The sequence below is a fragment of the Plecotus auritus genome (genome assembly GCF_963455305.1).
Source record: "Plecotus auritus genome assembly, chromosome: 3".
Classification (NCBI taxonomy): Eukaryota; Metazoa; Chordata; class Mammalia; order Chiroptera; family Vespertilionidae; genus Plecotus; species Plecotus auritus.
This window is the reverse complement of record NC_137772.1, coordinates 31,164,642-31,182,316: the sequence shown is the minus strand read 5'-3', so window position 1 is coordinate 31,182,316 and position 17,675 is coordinate 31,164,642. Positions and strand designations below refer to the sequence as shown.

General features: G+C 51.4%; 1 protein-coding gene across 14 annotated transcripts in view; it reads left to right on the top strand.

Moving 5' to 3' along the window:
• MCF2L (MCF.2 cell line derived transforming sequence like) overlaps window positions 1–15,934 on the top strand; it is a 117,183-nt gene extending 101,249 nt beyond the window's left edge. For 4 of the 14 annotated variants that reach the window (XM_080661599.1, XM_080661600.1, XM_080661592.1 and 1 more), the window contains exons 18-32: window positions 1,431–1,500; window positions 2,726–2,818; window positions 2,906–2,998; window positions 3,900–4,025; window positions 5,260–5,481; window positions 5,696–5,788; window positions 6,869–6,947; window positions 7,122–7,188; window positions 8,038–8,156; window positions 8,468–8,560; window positions 9,681–9,755; window positions 13,282–13,403; window positions 13,609–13,721; window positions 13,804–13,907; window positions 14,042–15,934. In XM_080661599.1, coding sequence (XP_080517725.1) covers window positions 1,431–1,500; window positions 2,726–2,818; window positions 2,906–2,998; window positions 3,900–4,025; window positions 5,260–5,481; window positions 5,696–5,788; window positions 6,869–6,947; window positions 7,122–7,188; window positions 8,038–8,156; window positions 8,468–8,560; window positions 9,681–9,755; window positions 13,282–13,403; window positions 13,609–13,721; window positions 13,804–13,907; window positions 14,042–14,127 — 1,555 coding nt within the window. In that variant the 3' untranslated portion in view covers window positions 14,128–15,934. The remainder of the gene's footprint in view (window positions 1–1,430; window positions 1,501–2,725; window positions 2,819–2,905; window positions 2,999–3,899; window positions 4,026–5,259; window positions 5,482–5,695; window positions 5,789–6,868; window positions 6,948–7,121; window positions 7,189–8,037; window positions 8,157–8,467; window positions 8,561–9,680; window positions 9,756–13,281; window positions 13,404–13,608; window positions 13,722–13,803; window positions 13,908–14,041) is intronic. The other 10 variants (XM_080661594.1, XM_080661605.1, XM_080661595.1 and 7 more) reach the window with 5 other exon arrangements.
• Window positions 15,935–17,675: the final 1,741 nt, after the last annotated feature.

Below are 17,675 nucleotides of genomic sequence, written 5' to 3'. Positions count from 1 at the left end.
CCTCTAACGTAGCCGCCTGCAGGGAGCTCATAACCAAATGGCCCCGCCATGCTTTGCTGGTGGAGAATGTCCCTTCTTCCCCTCTCACTGGGGATAAGCTCATGGAGGGGCCTCGGACCAGGCAGCTGCCTGGTGGGACGTGCCCAGGGCTAGTTCTCTGAGCCGGGGCGGGTGGTTACACATGAAGTGGGAAGGTGTTTCGGCACTTTGCCAGCATGACTGCAGGAGCAGCCGCCCCTCCTGCCTCTCCCTGTCCCTTGGGACCAGCAGAAGCCACCCCACCCCAAGTGTGTGCATTGGGCACATTGGGGCAGCACCGAAGGCCACAACACTTAGCAAGGGCAGTTTATTCCCAAGCCCGTTCTTGAAAAGGGTAGTAACATCAGAAGTTCCTCCCTGCCTGTTATCCCTGTGATTTACGGCTTCTTGGTGCTTTGGGGAAAGCGTGGATGGTCCTCCTGGGGCTGCTTCGCCTGGACTCCTGCTCAGATTTGCAGGAGCTCGTGGGAAAGGAAATGAGCTGGCAGCATAAGTGCGTAGAGAGACAGGCAGGTGATGGCGATGTCTGTGTGTCCTGAGAAAGGGCCAGCTGTGAGCCAACCCCTCTCAGTGCTGCCCAGGGCCAGGAAGCCCAGCCATCACGGGACCAGGACCCCCACCTCCTACAGATTCCAGGGAACACTGGGGACTTCTTTCTCACCACCTTGCTTTGCCCCTCGATTGCTAGCATTTCTCACCTGCCAACTGATAAAGGAGGCAATAAGTCATAGCTGAACCCCACCCCGAGCCCTCCCTTGGGAATTAAACTGATGTGTGGCCTGGACCGTCAGCATCCCGGTGGCTCTGGCCAACGCGGGGGCACCGGGACCCTGGCTGCAGGACTAGTGTAGTGAAGAGGCCCCAGGAGCTCCCCTTCCCGGGGGATTTACCCCCACAGACAGGTGTAAGTCCGACACATAGGAAAACTCGGCACATGGCTCAGGAACAAAGCTGCCTTGGGGAAGGTCTCCGGGAGCTGACCAAGACCCCCTTCCATCTGCAGAAACCCGACAGAGCTCCTGGCCCGTGAGGGCTGTGCTTCCAGAACCTCCAGATGCTCTGTCTGTTTGCTCACAGCCTCTTCGCCCCATGTCTGTGCTGATAAAATAAGCCTCCTAAATTCTGTGTGAGCAGCAGCACCAAAAATCATAGGGATTCGTGGTGGCCGTGTCTGCTTAAATCCGAAAGTTTGGTATCGTCAGAACTCAGAGAGTGACAGGTGTGGGCTGTTGGTCCCTGAAACCAGACTGTATTCTTACACACAAAACCTACCAAACTGTCCAGAGTTAGGAACAAAAGTAGTTTGGAAAATAATAGCTCTTCATTTGTTACAGATGCCATCTTGTTCAGGTTGTTTATCATACGACCTAATGCAAACTTTCTTTGTCTAGAATATTCCTGAGGGAGCTAGAAAACTACATAGACTGCCCAGAGCTGGTTGGAAGGTGTTTTCTAGAAAGGGTATGTGTGTTTTTTTAAATGTATACTTTCCCGTGCCTTATTTCCTAAAATTACTAGTACTTAAAATAATAACTTCAAATTCGATTACAGTCCCCAACCAAAATCACAAAGTACCAAAGTTTCCAGTTGGGCTGAGACAATGTGCCCTTTTTGGGCAGGGCTGAAAGAATGTGGTTTTTTTCTAAAGCCCACGAGCTAGTTTGAAAAAGAGAAAAACTATAAAATACCAGCTTTGAGAGATGCCCAAATTGCCAAGCATCTCCGTTCTGATTGTGTTAGATGGAGCTGAGCCCTTCTCATGCTGGCGTTTGCTGTGTTCGCTCTGGTCCTGGTCCTGGCTAAGACTCCCTCGCTGACCAGCTGACATTGGACAAGTCCTCCATGTTTTCTGAGCCTTGTTTTTCTTCTCTTTGAAATAGTCGATGTCTGCCTCCTTCCAGGGCGGGAAGATCAGCTAAAGTGTGTGTGTGGAGGGAAAGGGGGTTGAGCAGAAGCTTTGGGAGCAGGAAAGGCTGCCTGATAGGGGGCTTGCTGTCTTCTCCACACAGTCCCACGTGATCCTCTTCTGTTGACCTCCAAAAACTGCTGGCTTAGCAATAGGGAAATGCATCTTACCAACAGCAGTGAAACTAAGCCATTTCCACAGAATGAGCTGGAGGCTGAGACTGTCACAACGAATTGATGGAAGAGGCAGTTGGAAGGGAAAGGAGGAGCAATATTGACTCAGCCTGGCTGTAATGCTTCTCGGTGCTATTTGAGAAGTGGGGCGGGGCCATCATGCTGTAGGTCAGTGGTTCTCAAAGTGGGTCACCTGGCGGCAGCATCACAGTCTCCTGGGACCTTGTTATAAATGCGGGTTCTCAGTCCCACCCCAGAACCTCGGTGGGGGTAGCAGTCTGTTTTCACAAGCCTGCCTGCGATACCGATGTGCATGCAAGTTTGAGCACCACTGTGTAGACTAAGCTCTTTAGAAAGTCTGTGTTAGTCCTATGTTTATTCTTAGACTGTTACTCCTATAGCAAAAGCCAGCTATCTTGAGCGAACCTGTATAAAAGGGGTATCGGGACTAATCCAGCCCTGAGACGTGAACTTCTAGTGGGGGTGTTAACTGACTGTCCCCCAATGAGGGACATGGCGTCTGAGATGGAGGGGCGAACCTGGATCCAGGAAGAGGTCAGACTGGCCCCTCTGAGCCGCGCTGTGACACTGTCTGTCCCGGGCCCAGATGGAGGAGTTCCAGATCTACGAGAAGTACTGTCAGAACAAGCCCCGCTCCGAGAGCCTGTGGAGACAGTGCTCCGACTGTCCGTTCTTCCAGGTACGTTTCAGGATGCTCTCCTTTGCTAGTTGACTCTCAAGCAAAGAATCATGCAAGCTGTCTAAACCCGAGGTGTGGTGGTTGTAGGAATGCCAGAAGAAACTGGACCACAAGCTGAGCCTGGACTCCTACCTGCTGAAGCCAGTCCAGAGGATCACCAAATACCAGCTGCTCCTCAAGGTGAGACAGCGAGCTCCATGCCTGGCTGGGCACCCCCTGGAGCCCCACTCCCAGCATGGCCACCTCACTGCTACTTTCCCCTCCCAGCCACGCACCAGGCAGCTGCGGCTGCCTCTCCATCTCTGAACACTGTGGTCTCTGAGCCACCTTCCTCCCATCTCTGCAGGGGCCTGGCTCTTCACAGACCTTTGTGGAGGGCCTACTGTGCGCTGACCATTGTTAGGGCGAGGGCAGGGACAGCAAGGTGGACAGTTGGGCAAATCCCACCACACGGAGTCTGCACACTGACACTGGGCTGTGCCCCCACAGCCCAGTCGGTTATCTCTGTGGGCCCAGAGGCAGCACCGCAGGCCAGAGGGAACCAATGAATGAGCGTGAAGAGCATGTGCCTAACAACCAGATGTTGGTTCGGGGTGTCAAATTTGAAAGGAAGGAGTAACCAGTTTAGGAGTGGGACACATGAGACAGGGATCTCAGTCTGAGTTTGCTGGGATCAGAGCCACACGAGGGTGCTGGCCCTGGGGAATTGCAAGGGGTTTGCACTCGCCAATTGGCTCAGGGGACATCCCCAATTTGCAGCATCCATCCAGGCTGTGGTGGGCTGGGGTATGGGGGCTTCAGGGAGGTGGAAGGGCAGCTTCTTGAGCTATTCCTAGGCCAGTGGTCCCCGGGCCAGGCCCACGTTCAGGGAGGGTATGAGTGTCCACACGCATGGTCTTATCCTCGCCAGTGCCGACTGAGCAGGGAGCCACATCGTGTGTCCCCAGGGTCCATGTTCAGGGCCACCCAGGGGCTACTTCCAGGACAGAGCACGGGAGTTTCAGCAGCTTTCAAGGGAGTGGTAAGGGACAGTGTCCAGATGGGTATGTGAACATGACTTCTCCCTACCCCCACCCGCCAGGAAATGCTGAAATACAGCAAGAGCTGCGAGGGGGCTGAGGACCTGCAGGAGGCGCTGAGCTCCATCCTGGGCATCCTCAAGGCCGTAAATGACTCCATGCACCTCATCGCCATCACAGGCTATGACGTAAGGACCGCTGAGGGTGCCTCTGCCTTCTCCCTCTCCTGCTGGAGGTGCTAGTGAGCCTGCTTGGTGGGGGGATCTGCCAGGCAGCGGCTGAGGCCAGCCCACAGCTAGTGCAGAGCTGTGCCCTTGAGCTTTGATGATCATGGGTATCACCTGCAAGCGCTCAAAACCCGGTCTGACTCAGGGGGCCTGGGGAGGGCCTGCAGGGGGCGCAACAACATGTCAAGAAAATCAGGAAGTGTTCATCCCTTGGAGGTGCATCTCTGAAAACCTCTTCATTCCTGGTCTTTTCCTGGGGTCAGCGTCACTCGGGGAACGGGTATGAATCTGTTTTCTGGGCTGATAATGTGCACTGAGTCAGTGTTCAAGTCACATTTCGACTTTCCCCTCTGTATGCCCATATCAGACCAACCTACTAATTTGTTTGCCTTTCTGTCAGTCTCTTCAGCACTCATTCTTGGTTTCTTTTCATTAATAGACTGTTTTTAGAGCAGTTTTAGGTTTACAGCAAAATTGAGAGGAAGGTACAGAGATTTCCCATGTGCCCCCTGTCCCCTACACACAGCCTCCCTTGTTATCAAGATCCCCACCAGAGTGGGACATTTGTTACAATCAATGAACCAACACGGACACATCACTGACACCCAGAGCCCATCGTGTACATCAGGGTTCATTCTTGGTGTTGCTCACTGTGGGTTTGCACACATGTATGATGACATGTGTCTACCATGGAAGTTACCTTACAGACCAGCCTCACTGCCATACACATCCCCTGTGCTCTGCCTGTTCATCCCTCCCTGCCCCCCACCCCCCCTGAAAATCATCTTTTTACTGTCTCCATAGTTTTGCTTTTTCCGAATGTGACACAGTTGGAATGCAGCCTCCCTAGACGGGCTTCTTCCACTCAGCAGCAGGCATTTAAAGCCCCCCACCCACACCCCCCATGTTCGTTCTGGGTTTTATTTATTTATTTTTTAAAATATATTTTATTGATTTTTTTACAGAGAGGAAGGGAGAGGGATAGAGAGTTAGAAACATCGATGAGAGAGAAACATTGATCAGCTGCCTCCTGCACACCCCCTACTGGGGATGTGCCCACAACCAAGGTACATGCCCTTGACGGGAATCGAACCTGGGACCCTTCAGTCCGCAGGCTGATGCTCTATCCACTGAACCAAACCGGTTAGGGCTCGTTCTGGGTTTTAAATGCTCCTCGTGTTGCTCCGCATTTTAGGGGAACCTGAGTGACCTGGGGAAGCTGCTGATGCAGGGCTCCTTCAGTGTCTGGACGGACCACAAGAAGGGCCACGCCAAGGTGAAGGACCTGGCCAGGTTCAAGCCCATGCAGCGACACCTGTTCCTGCACGAGAAGGCCGTGCTCTTCTGCAAGAAGCGGGAGGAGAATGGGGAAGGGTACGAGAAGGCCCCGTCCTACAGCTACAAGCAGTCCTTAAACGTGAGTAAGGCCTGTTTCCAGCAGCCACAAACCTTCCTGGCACTGGCCCTCAAGAGAAGGATCAGGGGCCCGTTCCAGGTCGTAACTGAGCCTCGGTCATGACGTCTACCTTCTGGCACGTGTCTCTTATCTTTGGATGTAGGCGTGCGGGATCTCTGGCATCCTTAGCCCCCATCTCAAAACTAACAACTGTCTCCCTGTTTCGTGCTCTCAGATGACAGCTGTTGGCATAACAGAGAACGTGAAAGGTGATGTGAAGAAGTTTGAGATCTGGTACAACGCCAGGGAGGAAGTTTACATCATACAGGTAGGATGCCACCTTTCTCTCTCTGGCCCGGCATTAGGGACTCCTCGAGTCTCATTAGGATTGCCAATGAAAGGCTTCCAGGGAGAGCTGGTGTCTAGAATCCTCCATGATGTTTTAGTTCCTAGAGGCCAGGGGCGCTGCCTGGGCCATCTTTAACCTGAGCTGAATCCTGGCACAGTACAGGGGCACACTGCAGGTTAGGGGGTCGGAGGTGTCCTTCCAGAAAAAGGAGCTGAGGCTGCCATAGCCCCGGCACATGTGTGCCTGGACATGCAGAGAGCACAGCCAGCCTTGCCATACTTACATGCAGGACCGGGTTCTCCTGGCAGGAAGTGTGTTCCAAGTCCTTAACTGTCCTCACCTCGCCGGGGAGGGCAGGAGGTGGGCGAGGCTGTACATGCATTCGTGAGCCCACACCAGAACCCGGGTGCCCCATGAAGGAATCAGCCAGCACGGGATATGCCCCTCCTACTTGCCTTCAGAATTCTGACCCCACCCACCCGGCACGTGATGGCTTGGGCCCAGGGCCATGTGGCAACCCTGTATCACACTGGGCTTAGTTGTCTAAACCCCAAGAACCCACACCAGTGCAACCAGACCCGAGGGCCCCAGAGAGCTAAGGAGAGGGTTGGGCCACCGCTCTGGCTTTCCCCAGCTGCCCACCTGGCACTCCCCCCAGACCCTCACTGTGTTGAGACAGGATAGAGCCCTGCTACAGTTCATGCTCCTTGTAGTCTCCTCCCCCTGGAAGTTCCGAATATACTTGTGAGATTTCAGACTCCGGCTTCCCTTGTCACCTAGAATGGTGTCAGAGGCATTTCCCAGAGCCTTTAGGCTGCAGGGTTTCCCCACTGAGTCAGCCTTCAGTGGCTGTGCCCTGGGCCTTGTCGGATCATGCCCTGGACTGGGGTGAAGTCCCAAAGTAAGGGGCCGTGCCACCATTCCCTCCCTTCTCCTTCCTCACATGCAATGCTCTCGTTATCTAAGAGCATCTTCAGAAGTTTCAAGAGTAAAAGACCAAGGTGTGTGTGTTTGGGGAACAGCAGTCCTTACCTCCCAGCATTTCTTTTGGGGGCATAGGCACCGACTCCTGAGATTAAAGCAGCGTGGGTGAATGAGATTCGCAAGGTGCTGACCAGCCAGCTGCAGGCTTGTCGAGGTAAGAATGTCTCCGGCCATTCTTTTCTCCTAGCTTTTCCTCCAGGGACATTTTTACAGATGTTCCAAGCAATCTCAAAATTAGTAGCTGAGATCTCATAGCATTTAGAAATAAAGGTGCCGGGGTCAAGTTCTCCAGCCATGCATGGGCGGTTTGTTTGTTTTCTCCCCGCAGAGGCCAGCCAGCATAGGGCGCTGGAGCAGTCCCAGAGCCTGCCTCTGCCAGCATCGTCCAACACGAGGTGAGGGGCACGTGCACTTGAAACACCATCGCATGGGAAGGGTCACAAGTGGGAATGTGCACAGGCCACAGACTTGACTTGGCCCTTGTCACCTGACTCTCTTGGTTATGGGGTTACTTTGCATTTGCCCAGTGCCGCCCTGGAGTCACAGGCTGGTGGGCTAGTCCCAGTGGGTCAGCTGCAAAGCTGTGTGTCTCTGGCCCCCCTCCCAGTCAAGGCCAGGCCCTGACAGCCCTCTCATCACTTTCTGTCCGTGGTTATTTCACAGGGCGATCAGCCCATGACATGGCTATTCCAGGTAACAGTTAATCGCTAGCATTTTCCAGACAGTGGCCCCTCAGACAGGGACCCATCCAGGGCTGGAGGCTCTGACCACAACTTGCAGATGTGGGCACATTTCGGACACCAGCCTTCACGCCGGCTTTGTCACACTTTTTTTTGAAAGCCCTTATTTTTCCTTTGACATTTTATTCACTCTCTTATTTTTTAACATATTGTTCCTGTTTCTTATATAAGCCACCTCTAAGCATGTATGGGACAAGAGATGGTCTGAATGAATAATCCACAGAACAATGGTTTTAAAAGAAAAAGATCCCTTCCCCCTCCCCCCCCCCAAAAAAAAAGACAAAACCACCTTCTGCTCAATGGCTAGGAAGGTGGTTTTGTCCTCTTTTCGTTCCGTTTGGGCTTAATCTAGAAACGCATGGCCCCTCTGCAGTGGTAGGACACGTACTTTAAAGGCTGGATAGGAATTTAGGGATGTCCGGACACCTCCAGTCCTCAGGGAGAGTTTTGAAAAACTAACCAGGCAACTGACAATTTCTTTTCCAATGTCTCTGACGTCCTTAGTCCTTCGAAAGGGAATGCAAGAAACGTCAAAAAGTTGGAAGAAAGAAAAACGGACCCCCTAAGCCTGGAAGGATATGTGAGCTCAACGACATTGCCAAAGCCCCCCGAAAAGGGCAAAGGTGGGTGTCTGTGGCGCCCCAGCCTGGGCGTACTGGGAGCTGCAACACAGGGGTCCACTAGTGGGCGTATCAGGGAAGCACAGCCACCTGTGGGCCCAAGAAGCATTTGTAAGGAGTTCAGGGGTCCCCACCCACCCTGCACAGAGCACTGGAACCTCCCAGAGGAGTCCCTCTTCCTCACGGTCAGTGTGCGCCCCAGTCTGGCAAACCCAGCCCCAGAGGTGAGCTCCGGCCTGACCCGACACGTGCCCTTCCCAGGGCCCCCTGGGCAGTGGAAACGCTCTGCACTATCCCTTTCTCTTCCTTTGTAGATGACACAGTCACTAGCTCTACCTCAGAAAGCTCTGCGCTTTCCAAGAAGCGCTTTACTCTGCAGGGCTTTGCTAACCTCAAAGGTCAGAAAGGTAAAAGGCACCCTCTGAAAACCGCTTCCTGGGCATGTCCCTTGCCAAGGTGGCATGCCTCCCATCCATCTGTGTGGTGACCATTCGTGAGGACGTTCTCGGGAAGGACATCTGCCTGCCTCATCCCAAGCGCAGCCACTCAGGAGCATTTTCCCGCCGAGTCACTTTTCCGCTGATACTGGTGTGTCTGGCCCATGCAGCCCAGGGCTCTCTGGGGGGCCTTTTCTTTGAAAAGGTGGACATGAATTTTTCTAAGGAGGGCTTGCTCACCGACGACTTGTCATTTGCTTTTTTGGCCCAACCCCTCCCACGGCACCCTCCCCCTTTCTTGCTTCTTCCTGTCGGTCCCTGTGGCATTCATCTTTCTGGCTGCAGTTACTGTCTATGCCAGAATGCCAGTGCTGCTGTCGGCTGCCTTCAGGGGGCCTTTGCTAGCGCCCGGGGCAGGTCAAGGGTCCCTTGAAGGAGATCTCTAAAAGCTCGACCACCTCTGAGGGCTCCTTGACGGTGAACTCTGTGGGAGGGGGATACACCAAGATAGCTCATGAAGCAAGCCCCAAAGTTCGGGGTGGGCCCTTACAGGACTCCCCAGTGGACACTAAAAGCCAGTGTTGTCTAGGTTTCTTTTCATTGGTCCAGACGCTGGTCTAAAAAATTAGAGGGTTTTTTTCCCCAATTTATAAAATACTTTTAAGTTGGCCTCACACTTAAAAAAAAAAAAAAGAAAAGACAAATCCTGGCACTTTGCCAGAGTAGAAAGTATATGCCTAGCCCAGAAAATGTACCTAGAACTCAGAAAATAAACCTAGAGATGCCCCCCCAAAAGGATGATAGCGATGGCTAGAGTCAATTGCTCGCCCATCTCATCTCTCATTTCCCTCGGGCTCTCCCTGCAACTGTGGGATCCCTCAGCCAGCGTGGTTTTGTACCCAGGAAGCTACTTTTTGAATCAGTGAAAATTAGGCCATTCGCTGTTCGTGTCTCATCCCAGCATGGATTCAGTGTCTCTCGTGACCTCCTCGGTGCTCTGCATGCAATTCCTCACTCTCTCTCTCTCTCTCTCTCTCTCTCTCTCTCTCTCTTCTCTCTGTTATATTTTTGCCTCTTCCTCCTTCTGCAGCTTCTCCTACCAGTCCTGACAAAAAAGCTAAGCGACATGAAGTTAAGAGCGATCCAACGCCTTTTGGGTTACGAGGTAGAGTGGCTCAACCTTCTGGACATAGCCTGCCATCCATTTTCCCGTCCGGTTAGGGACGCTGTCTGTCTTGCCATGCACGTCACCTGGAATGCAAAATGAAATAGGTCTCTACTAGCCAGAAGCAAACTCTTTGTTTTGTTCAAAAGCATGATGCTCTGGCCAGTGATACTGTGATGATGTCATGCTTCTGGGTTGAACTCCTCACACCAGGCCTGCCCAGAATCTACAGGCTACTGACACCTGGCCGGCGTTTGGGTTGGGTTGGGCTTTATTACTCAATAGCTTTATAGGCTGCAAGGCAACCCTGTCCACAGGCCCCTGCAGCACCAGCCACCCCCTACTTTACCAGTTTATCCCAATGCTTCATGGTGGAAACACAGAACATAGAAGCCATGGGATCCCATTAGACCTCTCATTTCACGGGGAGATGGCCAATCATACAGACAGATGGGGTCAAGCTCTGTGTTGGAAATTGGGCCTTCTCCCTTTTCACCCCTCATATTCCAAGGGCAAAGCCCCCCACCCCTGCCACCCAGGGAAACCCAAAGAGTCCCCTGGCCCAGGTTGAGGGTTTCAAGTTTTCAAAGAGGATTTCACTTTGTGAATCTTCCTGAGTTTTGCAAACAATTGTGAAGGTTCCCTCGGGGGAGTAGACGGAGCTAGAATAGCCACACTTAACTTCCAGAGACCACCCGGAGGTCACCCAAGGCCCACTCTGGCCTCAAACCACACTCTGCACCCTGAGGACCCAGGCTGCTGCCCCTGGACATGACAGCCCAGAGGCCAGGCCCCTCTCACACTGCCTTCCCGTGGGTGCACCCAGCTTGCCCCAGGTGCTCAGGAGAAGAGTCCTTTCCCATTGACAGTCTCCTGGGAGGGGCTGTTTTCGTCCCTTATACATTTTCTACTTAAGACCTGGAGACACCTGAGGCTTCCCCGCTGTGGTCTCAGGGTGTGAAGGCGGCTGGCGTGGGGCAGGAGTGAGTGTGGCTTGAGCACAGCCCAGTGCAGCTCAAGTGCTGCTTTTACTGCTTTTTAGCCAGATTTTGTCACCTCTGCAAGCTCATCTCCTCATTTGTAAAATGAAGACAAGGCCACCGTGCAGGGTCACAGTAGGTGTGTGTGGAAGTCCTGAGCATGGCCCCCAGGGCTCAGCAGCCAGTGCTCCTCCTCTTCCTCACCATTGACCACTTCAGTCCACAGCAGGTGACGATGAACTCGATGAACTCAGGCCCTCCCAGCTGGCCCTCTTGCAAATGCTTAAGCACTCACTTCCTGAAAAGCTTCATCAGCCATTGTTTTCCTCACTAGAAATACCTAGGACTGTTTTACAGGAAATAGACATGATCGTATTCATGGTCACCATGGCCCAAATGTCCACCTGAAAAATCCCCAACATCCTGCATAGATCAGAGAGGGATGCCATCCCGATGTGTGGTTGTTACACTGACAACTGACAACATTTTCTTGTTTCACACTTGGGGCCTCGGGCATAAGTGGGGTCTCATACTTTCTGGCAACTCCCTTGTCACAAGCGTCCTTGTTTGCAGGCAGGGACACTACTGGAGCCTGTAAAGAGGTTCCCCAGAGGCTCCTGGGCAGAGAGGGGAGTGGCCACAGGCCTGGATGCTGCTATTTGCCTAGAAAACCTTTTATCTGCAGGCGCCAGGGGGCTGAGTTGTTCATAAGACAAACACAACCAGGCTGCTCTCTAAAGCGAAGGTTGACCTAAGGCGGCTGGCCAGGAGGCACTGCCTTCTCTGCCCATAGGACAGTCTTCATCTCCCTGTCCTCACTGTCCTCAGACTTCTGCTTCTGTTTTGCCAGAAACCCCACCATATCTTTCGGGGTTGGTCAGGAGGGAGGAAGATGTTTGCAGCCAGGCCACCCGGCACTATGACCCTCTCAGTGTGCCCTGCCCAGTGCTCTCCTTAGCTTCCCACACTGTGTGACAACTCCAGACATGCCTCCAGCAGGCAGGTCGGGTGGTTTGTAGCTGGGGACTCCCAGGCCCCAATTCCTGCACAGACACAAGCCTGGTAGTGACAGGAGCAGGGCCGTGCTCAGCACACCTCCCTTCACCGCAGCACCAGGCCTCAGGTAGGCAAAGCTCAGAGGCTCTCCTCGCCTGCTGTGGAGGGGGTTTCGGAGGAGCTCAGGGCTGCTGGCATCTGCTGGTTTCTTTGGCTCTGAGGACACCGGCAGATACATGCTCTCTTCCTGGGATGCACTGTTCTGTGGCTGATGGGGAACTCTGGGTGCCAGATCCCTGTGCTAGGAAAGCAAAGATGGTATTTGTTGCCTCTTTAACACGAGGTTTTCATTGCCAAGCTTAAACATTCTCAGCCCTGGGAACTGGTCCATTAGACAGCTTGCCCCTTTGCAGCCCTAACTTCATAAAGGGGAGCATGCATTTTTGCACTTGTCTGGCTGTGGTTGGTTCACACCCACCGCCCTCTCTTCCTTAGGGAAAAGCATGCTTCCAGCCACCGTAAAGGTAACTTGGAACTGGGTGTGCTTAAGCCCAGATCTGACAGGCAGTCTGCGTATTTCCTAGATCCGCTTGCTTCCTGTCGAAATGCTATTTAATGTCATGCAATGGCTGCGATCAGATACCAGAGGGGTGTGGCTTCCGCTTGGCGCTTTACTGCTCATTTATTCAGAATCAAGAATTTATCACCTCCCGTCTGCCCAGAATGAACTTACTTGCATTTTGCCCCCCAAGTGGGACATACAGTTGCTTCTCTTTGGGGACACATGGCAGTAGAGGTGCTAATGAAGGAATATATATCATTTATAAAGTCCAGAAGAAAGCTTTCTTCCCCTCGTTTTCTGGCCAGTGGAGGTGGTGGAGCTCATGCGGGCTGGCTCTCAGCCTGAAGGCCTGGGTTGGGATCCTGGCTTTGCCTCCGTGGCCTGCAAAGCTCAGACACCTGATAGCGTCAGTCCCATGAGGATCACAGCCCTCTTCCCTCACACGTCGGGGGCTTAGGAGTGTGTCTGAAACAGGGCGCTGTCAGGAACTTCAGCCGTTTGTGTGGGGAGCTCTCCTGGCCCAGGCTGGTGGGTATTGAGTGGTACAAAGGTTCATTGAAAACAACTTCCCTTCCATGTGTTTGCTCCAACCCAGATGGGTGGCAGCGGTCTAGCTAGTGGTCTTCCAGGGTCCCTGTGCTCCCCTGGGACGGGGCCCAGCAGGCAGGAGGCCAAGTAGGGAGTGCTCCGCCTCCTCTGGGAAGCCACAGGGCCTGCTGGGTAAGAGCTCATTCTCTCCCCTGATTGGCCTGGCAGTGAAGCAGGTGCTCTGGACCCCGCCTCCCTGGACCGTTTGCACAGTTGAGCAAGCAAGTGTGGCAGGCATTTGGGGAGTCAGCAGCGTGCCCTGCAGTCTTTACAAGCTCCTGGGAAGAGGGCACGCTCCACACGGGTGGCACATTTCGGAGGTTGCAGGGATTTCTGTAGATCATCTTCAGACAGGCTTGTCATCGCGGGCGATCCTCACTGGAGCCTGTTCCTCTCTCAGGTTGGAGCAAAACATCTCACCCATTGGAGGCCCCTGAGGACAATGACGGCTGGTCAAGTGCTGAGGAGCCGATTAATTCCTCAGATGCGGAGGAAGAAGGCGGAGTGGGCCCCAGGAAGCTGGTAATTTCTCCCCACCCCCACCCCCCGGGGTGGTCAGCCTGGTGCTGCTGGTCCCTGGGAGCCCCAGAAGCATGGTGGTCGGCAGCTCCCATGGCCACTGGGAGGGATGTTTAGGTGCCAGGGCTCCCTGTTGTCGGATAGCCTATGTGGCTAGTGTTCAGCGCCTGGAGCAGAAACAGAGGGTTTTGCGTGCCTTCCTCCACAGGTTCCAGGGAAGTATACCATTGTGGTGGACGACGAGAAGGGAAGCCCCAACACGCTTGCCGTGAGAAGTGGCGACGTGGTGGAGGTGGTCCAGGAGGGCGAGGACGGCCTTTGGTAAGATGCCCACAGTGCGCTCCCCCTCGTGCCACTCGGGGCACACAGGCTAGCACCACTGACCGGCCCACGCCCCTCACAGGTATGTCAGGAACCTGACCTCCAGCAAGGAGGGCTGGGTGCCCGCCAGCAGCCTGTCCATGCTCCTCGGCAAGTCCAGCTCGGCGCAGTGCTTGAGCAGCTCAGGTAAGACCCCCCGTTCCACGCTGGCTGTGCCCTGAGCCCACCGGGTGTCACCACCTTGAGCCTATGTACCAAGAAAGAGGGGCCGGAGTGTGCCAGGATGGAGCCGAAGCCCTTCTCGCCTGGTTTTCCCGCAGAGTCCAGCACAGGGTCCGCTCTGCTGAGCAACTCCTCCAGCTGCAGCGAGAGCTGCGGCGCCCCCCTCTCTGACCTGCAGGGGTAGCACCCGCCGGGCCCCCAGTGCAGGAGGCCAGCCTACGAACCTCTAAGTTTTCCTTTGCTTGGGCTTGCCTAGTTTGGTGAGGGGCCGGTGCTCTAAGACGCCCTGGACAAGGAGGACCCTGACAAGACCCGAACGAGGAGCTGCCCACAGAACCTCGTGGTGCAGGACGTGGGGACACGCAGAGGAAAGGTTCAGGAAGAGTCTGCCTCCAGCCTCCATGCCAGGTTCCCCTCCCAGGGCACAGGCACCGGTTCCCAGGGCAAGACCAGTACACCAAGCTTCCTCGGAAAATCGGAAAGGCTGGGGGTGCTGCAGGCCAGCAGACCACCTGTGAAGAAGGGCTCCGAGGTGGGGCCACCCCTTCCGGCCTCCGCCAGGCAGCCAGGGAGGAGCCGGTCCCAACCGCTCTGCTTTGGTTTCTGACATTTCTGGTCTGGTGCTTTCGCAGGGATGTGCATACTATGGGACTGCTTCCAAAAGACGTCACTGATTCACTGACCCAACAGCTTGAAGAGAGAGGGGGTGGGGGGCGGGGGACTCTTTTGTCTTTTACAAATTTTTTTTAAAGCAGGGACGAATCCCACGACCATTTTTCGTGGTACTTTGGCCTCTAATCTTTACCAAGAATCACTGTGTTTACTTGAAATGACAATTTGATACTGCATTTGATATAAAACTATTTTTTTGTTACTGGGGTTTACATTGCAGCACGTTGTATATGCCGCAGAATGGCTTGGGGGACTCTCTCGTGGAAATTGACCGCAGTCTCCGAAGCCCACCTGGTGGCAGGTGAACGAAAATACATCCCTTGATAAAATCAGGCAGCATTTCTACACATGAAAGCAGTTAGAAACCAAGGAAATGTCTTTACCTATGTAGTTAATTTTCGAAAGGAAATTTAAACTATAATTTAAAATACTAACCTTTTCTACAAACAAACAAAAAAAGTGGGGACTCGCGATTTTTTTTTTAACAACCTTCACTGAATTAGGATTTTAAAATTGTTTTTAAAGAATAAATAAAGATGCGTTTTCTGCAGGGTATCATCTGAACCAATGATATCATATGTAGCTTAGTGCAAACCTGAGCTCAACTCGCCTCTGCCTCTTTCAACCTCCTCCACCTGTCAATGGAGTAAAATCGCCCTGCGCGTAATGTATAAAATCACCCGAAGTATAGAAATTTAAAGGTGCAGAGTTTATTTTATTCCAATCAAAGCAGAACTGGAAAGAAAACTCTTCTGTTTTACCTTTTTTGTGTGTTTCAGAAACAAATTCTGTTCTTTGGAAACACTCTCTGCATCCGGTTGGGGCAGATATTTTTATATGTGTGTATATATGTTGATGTGTGTACATATGTATCCAATGTAAGGGATGTATTTATAGCCTCCATGCTGCTGGAAATTGTCACTTTACAGCCCTCCCTGAGCCCACGCCCTGCCCTAGCGAGGCCGACAGGCTTCCTCCCCACCGCCATGTGCAAGGCCTCATCGCCAGCCAGGCCACCTGGAGTGTGGTAATAAAACAGTAAATGTGCAAGACTGGCAGCTTTTCTTCTGGTGTATAAATTATTTGAAAAAAATGATGTGTCTCATAATTTAATTAATATATTGATTGTTCAGACACCGTTCCTGCCATCTCAGACTGGGATTGCCTACCATTTTTGTGATCGCTTCCTCATAAAGGCACTTTAAAACCTCATGTCTTAGTCACTGTTTTGTGTTTTATTCTGCTGATGTAAATGAAATTTGAAAATCTGAGTTCTTTCTTATATGGATGGAGTTTGAATAAATATCAGCAACTCTTGCTGTCTGCCGTCATCTGTAAAGGCGCAGAATCCCTCAGGTCTGCGTGCCTAGCACTGCAGTGCTGTTTTGCTCATCTACTCACAGGTCGGCAAGCACGTGTTCGAACAGAAACGGGGCGGGCCGTGAGCAGGTCCATACACTTTACTTTGTCAGAAAAGTGGTGAAGATAGAATAACAACAAGCTTATTGTGTATGTCAACAATGTAAAGGTAACAAAAGAAATTTAAAATTACCATCCCAGAACAAGAATACATTTGATAACTTTTAAACCAGAAAGGTAGAGAGGAAAGAAGGGTTGTTGACCCAGTAGAAAAAGAGTAGGGTACAGAAAGGGAAAACCATAATGAATAGGAACGCAAAGATGATGGAAGAAATAAGTCCAAATATTTCTCAGTCGCAACAAATGTGATGATGCTACACTGACATATGGAAGAGTATCACATTGGATATAACAACTGCTAAGAGAGACCATAAAACAAAGTTATGCAAAGGTTGAAAATCAAAGAAAGAAAAAGATGTAGCAGACAAACTATAACCAAAAGGAGGCTGGGATAGCAATGTTGATAACACATGAAATGCAATTTAGGACTCGGTAAGCTTATAACAAATATGCTCAAAATATAGAGAGCAAAGATCAGCAGTCAAGGGTGAAAATGTAATTATCTCTCACAGATATTAATACCCATTTGTTCCTAAAAGTATAAAAATATGTATTATTTTCCAACACACATGAAATACACACAAAATTTTACAAAACAATGAAAAGACAATTTTAAAAGTTAGCTAAGAAATGTCATTGGAAATTCTGATATCTGCAGGACTACAGAATTATGCATATGAGTGCTCAGTAGTACAGCTAAAGCATAGCTTAGAGTGGCATTGATAGCCCGGCTGCATTTAATTTTTTTACATGACAAAATTAATGAGTTTACCATTTAAAGAAGCTAAAAGTAATACCAATATAACTCAAAGGAAGTATAAAGGAGGAATTAGTACAATTCAGAGAAGAAAATAATAAAAATCAAAACAAATTGATAAAATAAAAATCTTGTTCCTTGAAAAATAATAAAATACAGCAATTGATAGGAAAAAAATCCTGAAAAACTTCACAACAAATAAAGGCTTTGTTTGTTACATGTCCTATGTAGCTACATATGAGAGAACCGCCCTAGCCGGTTTGGCTCAGTGGATAGAGCGTTGGCCTGCAGACTGAAGGGTCCCAGGTTTGATTCCGGTCAAGGGCACATGCCTGGGTTGTGGACTCGATCCCCGGGGTGGGGGGGGGGGGGGGGGCGGGGGCGTGCAGGAGGCAGCCAATCAATGATTCTCTCTCATCATTGATGTTTCTGTCTCTCCCTCTTCCTTCCTCTCTGAAGTCAATAAAAATGTATTTTTAAAAAATGAGAGAACCATTATGAACAACTTTCTGCCCATACATTTAAAAGCAAAATAGGAATTTTTTAAAGAAAGCAAATGGTTAAAATTAGGAAGAAATAAAATACATGGGTTGATGAAGAACAAAGAAATTGACTTGCAATTTGAAAAAATTACTCCAGATCCCAGACTCAGATGGTTTTATGGGTTTAGCTATATCTTTAAGAAGAATCCAAAGAAAGTCAAGAACAGAAATGTCTCCAGAAAGGGCTGTGGCTAGGAGGAGCAGTCAAATGCTAAAGTATCTTTTCCTCCATCCTCCCTCCTCCAAAAATAAATTCCTAAACAATTAAGCAATTATTAAAAA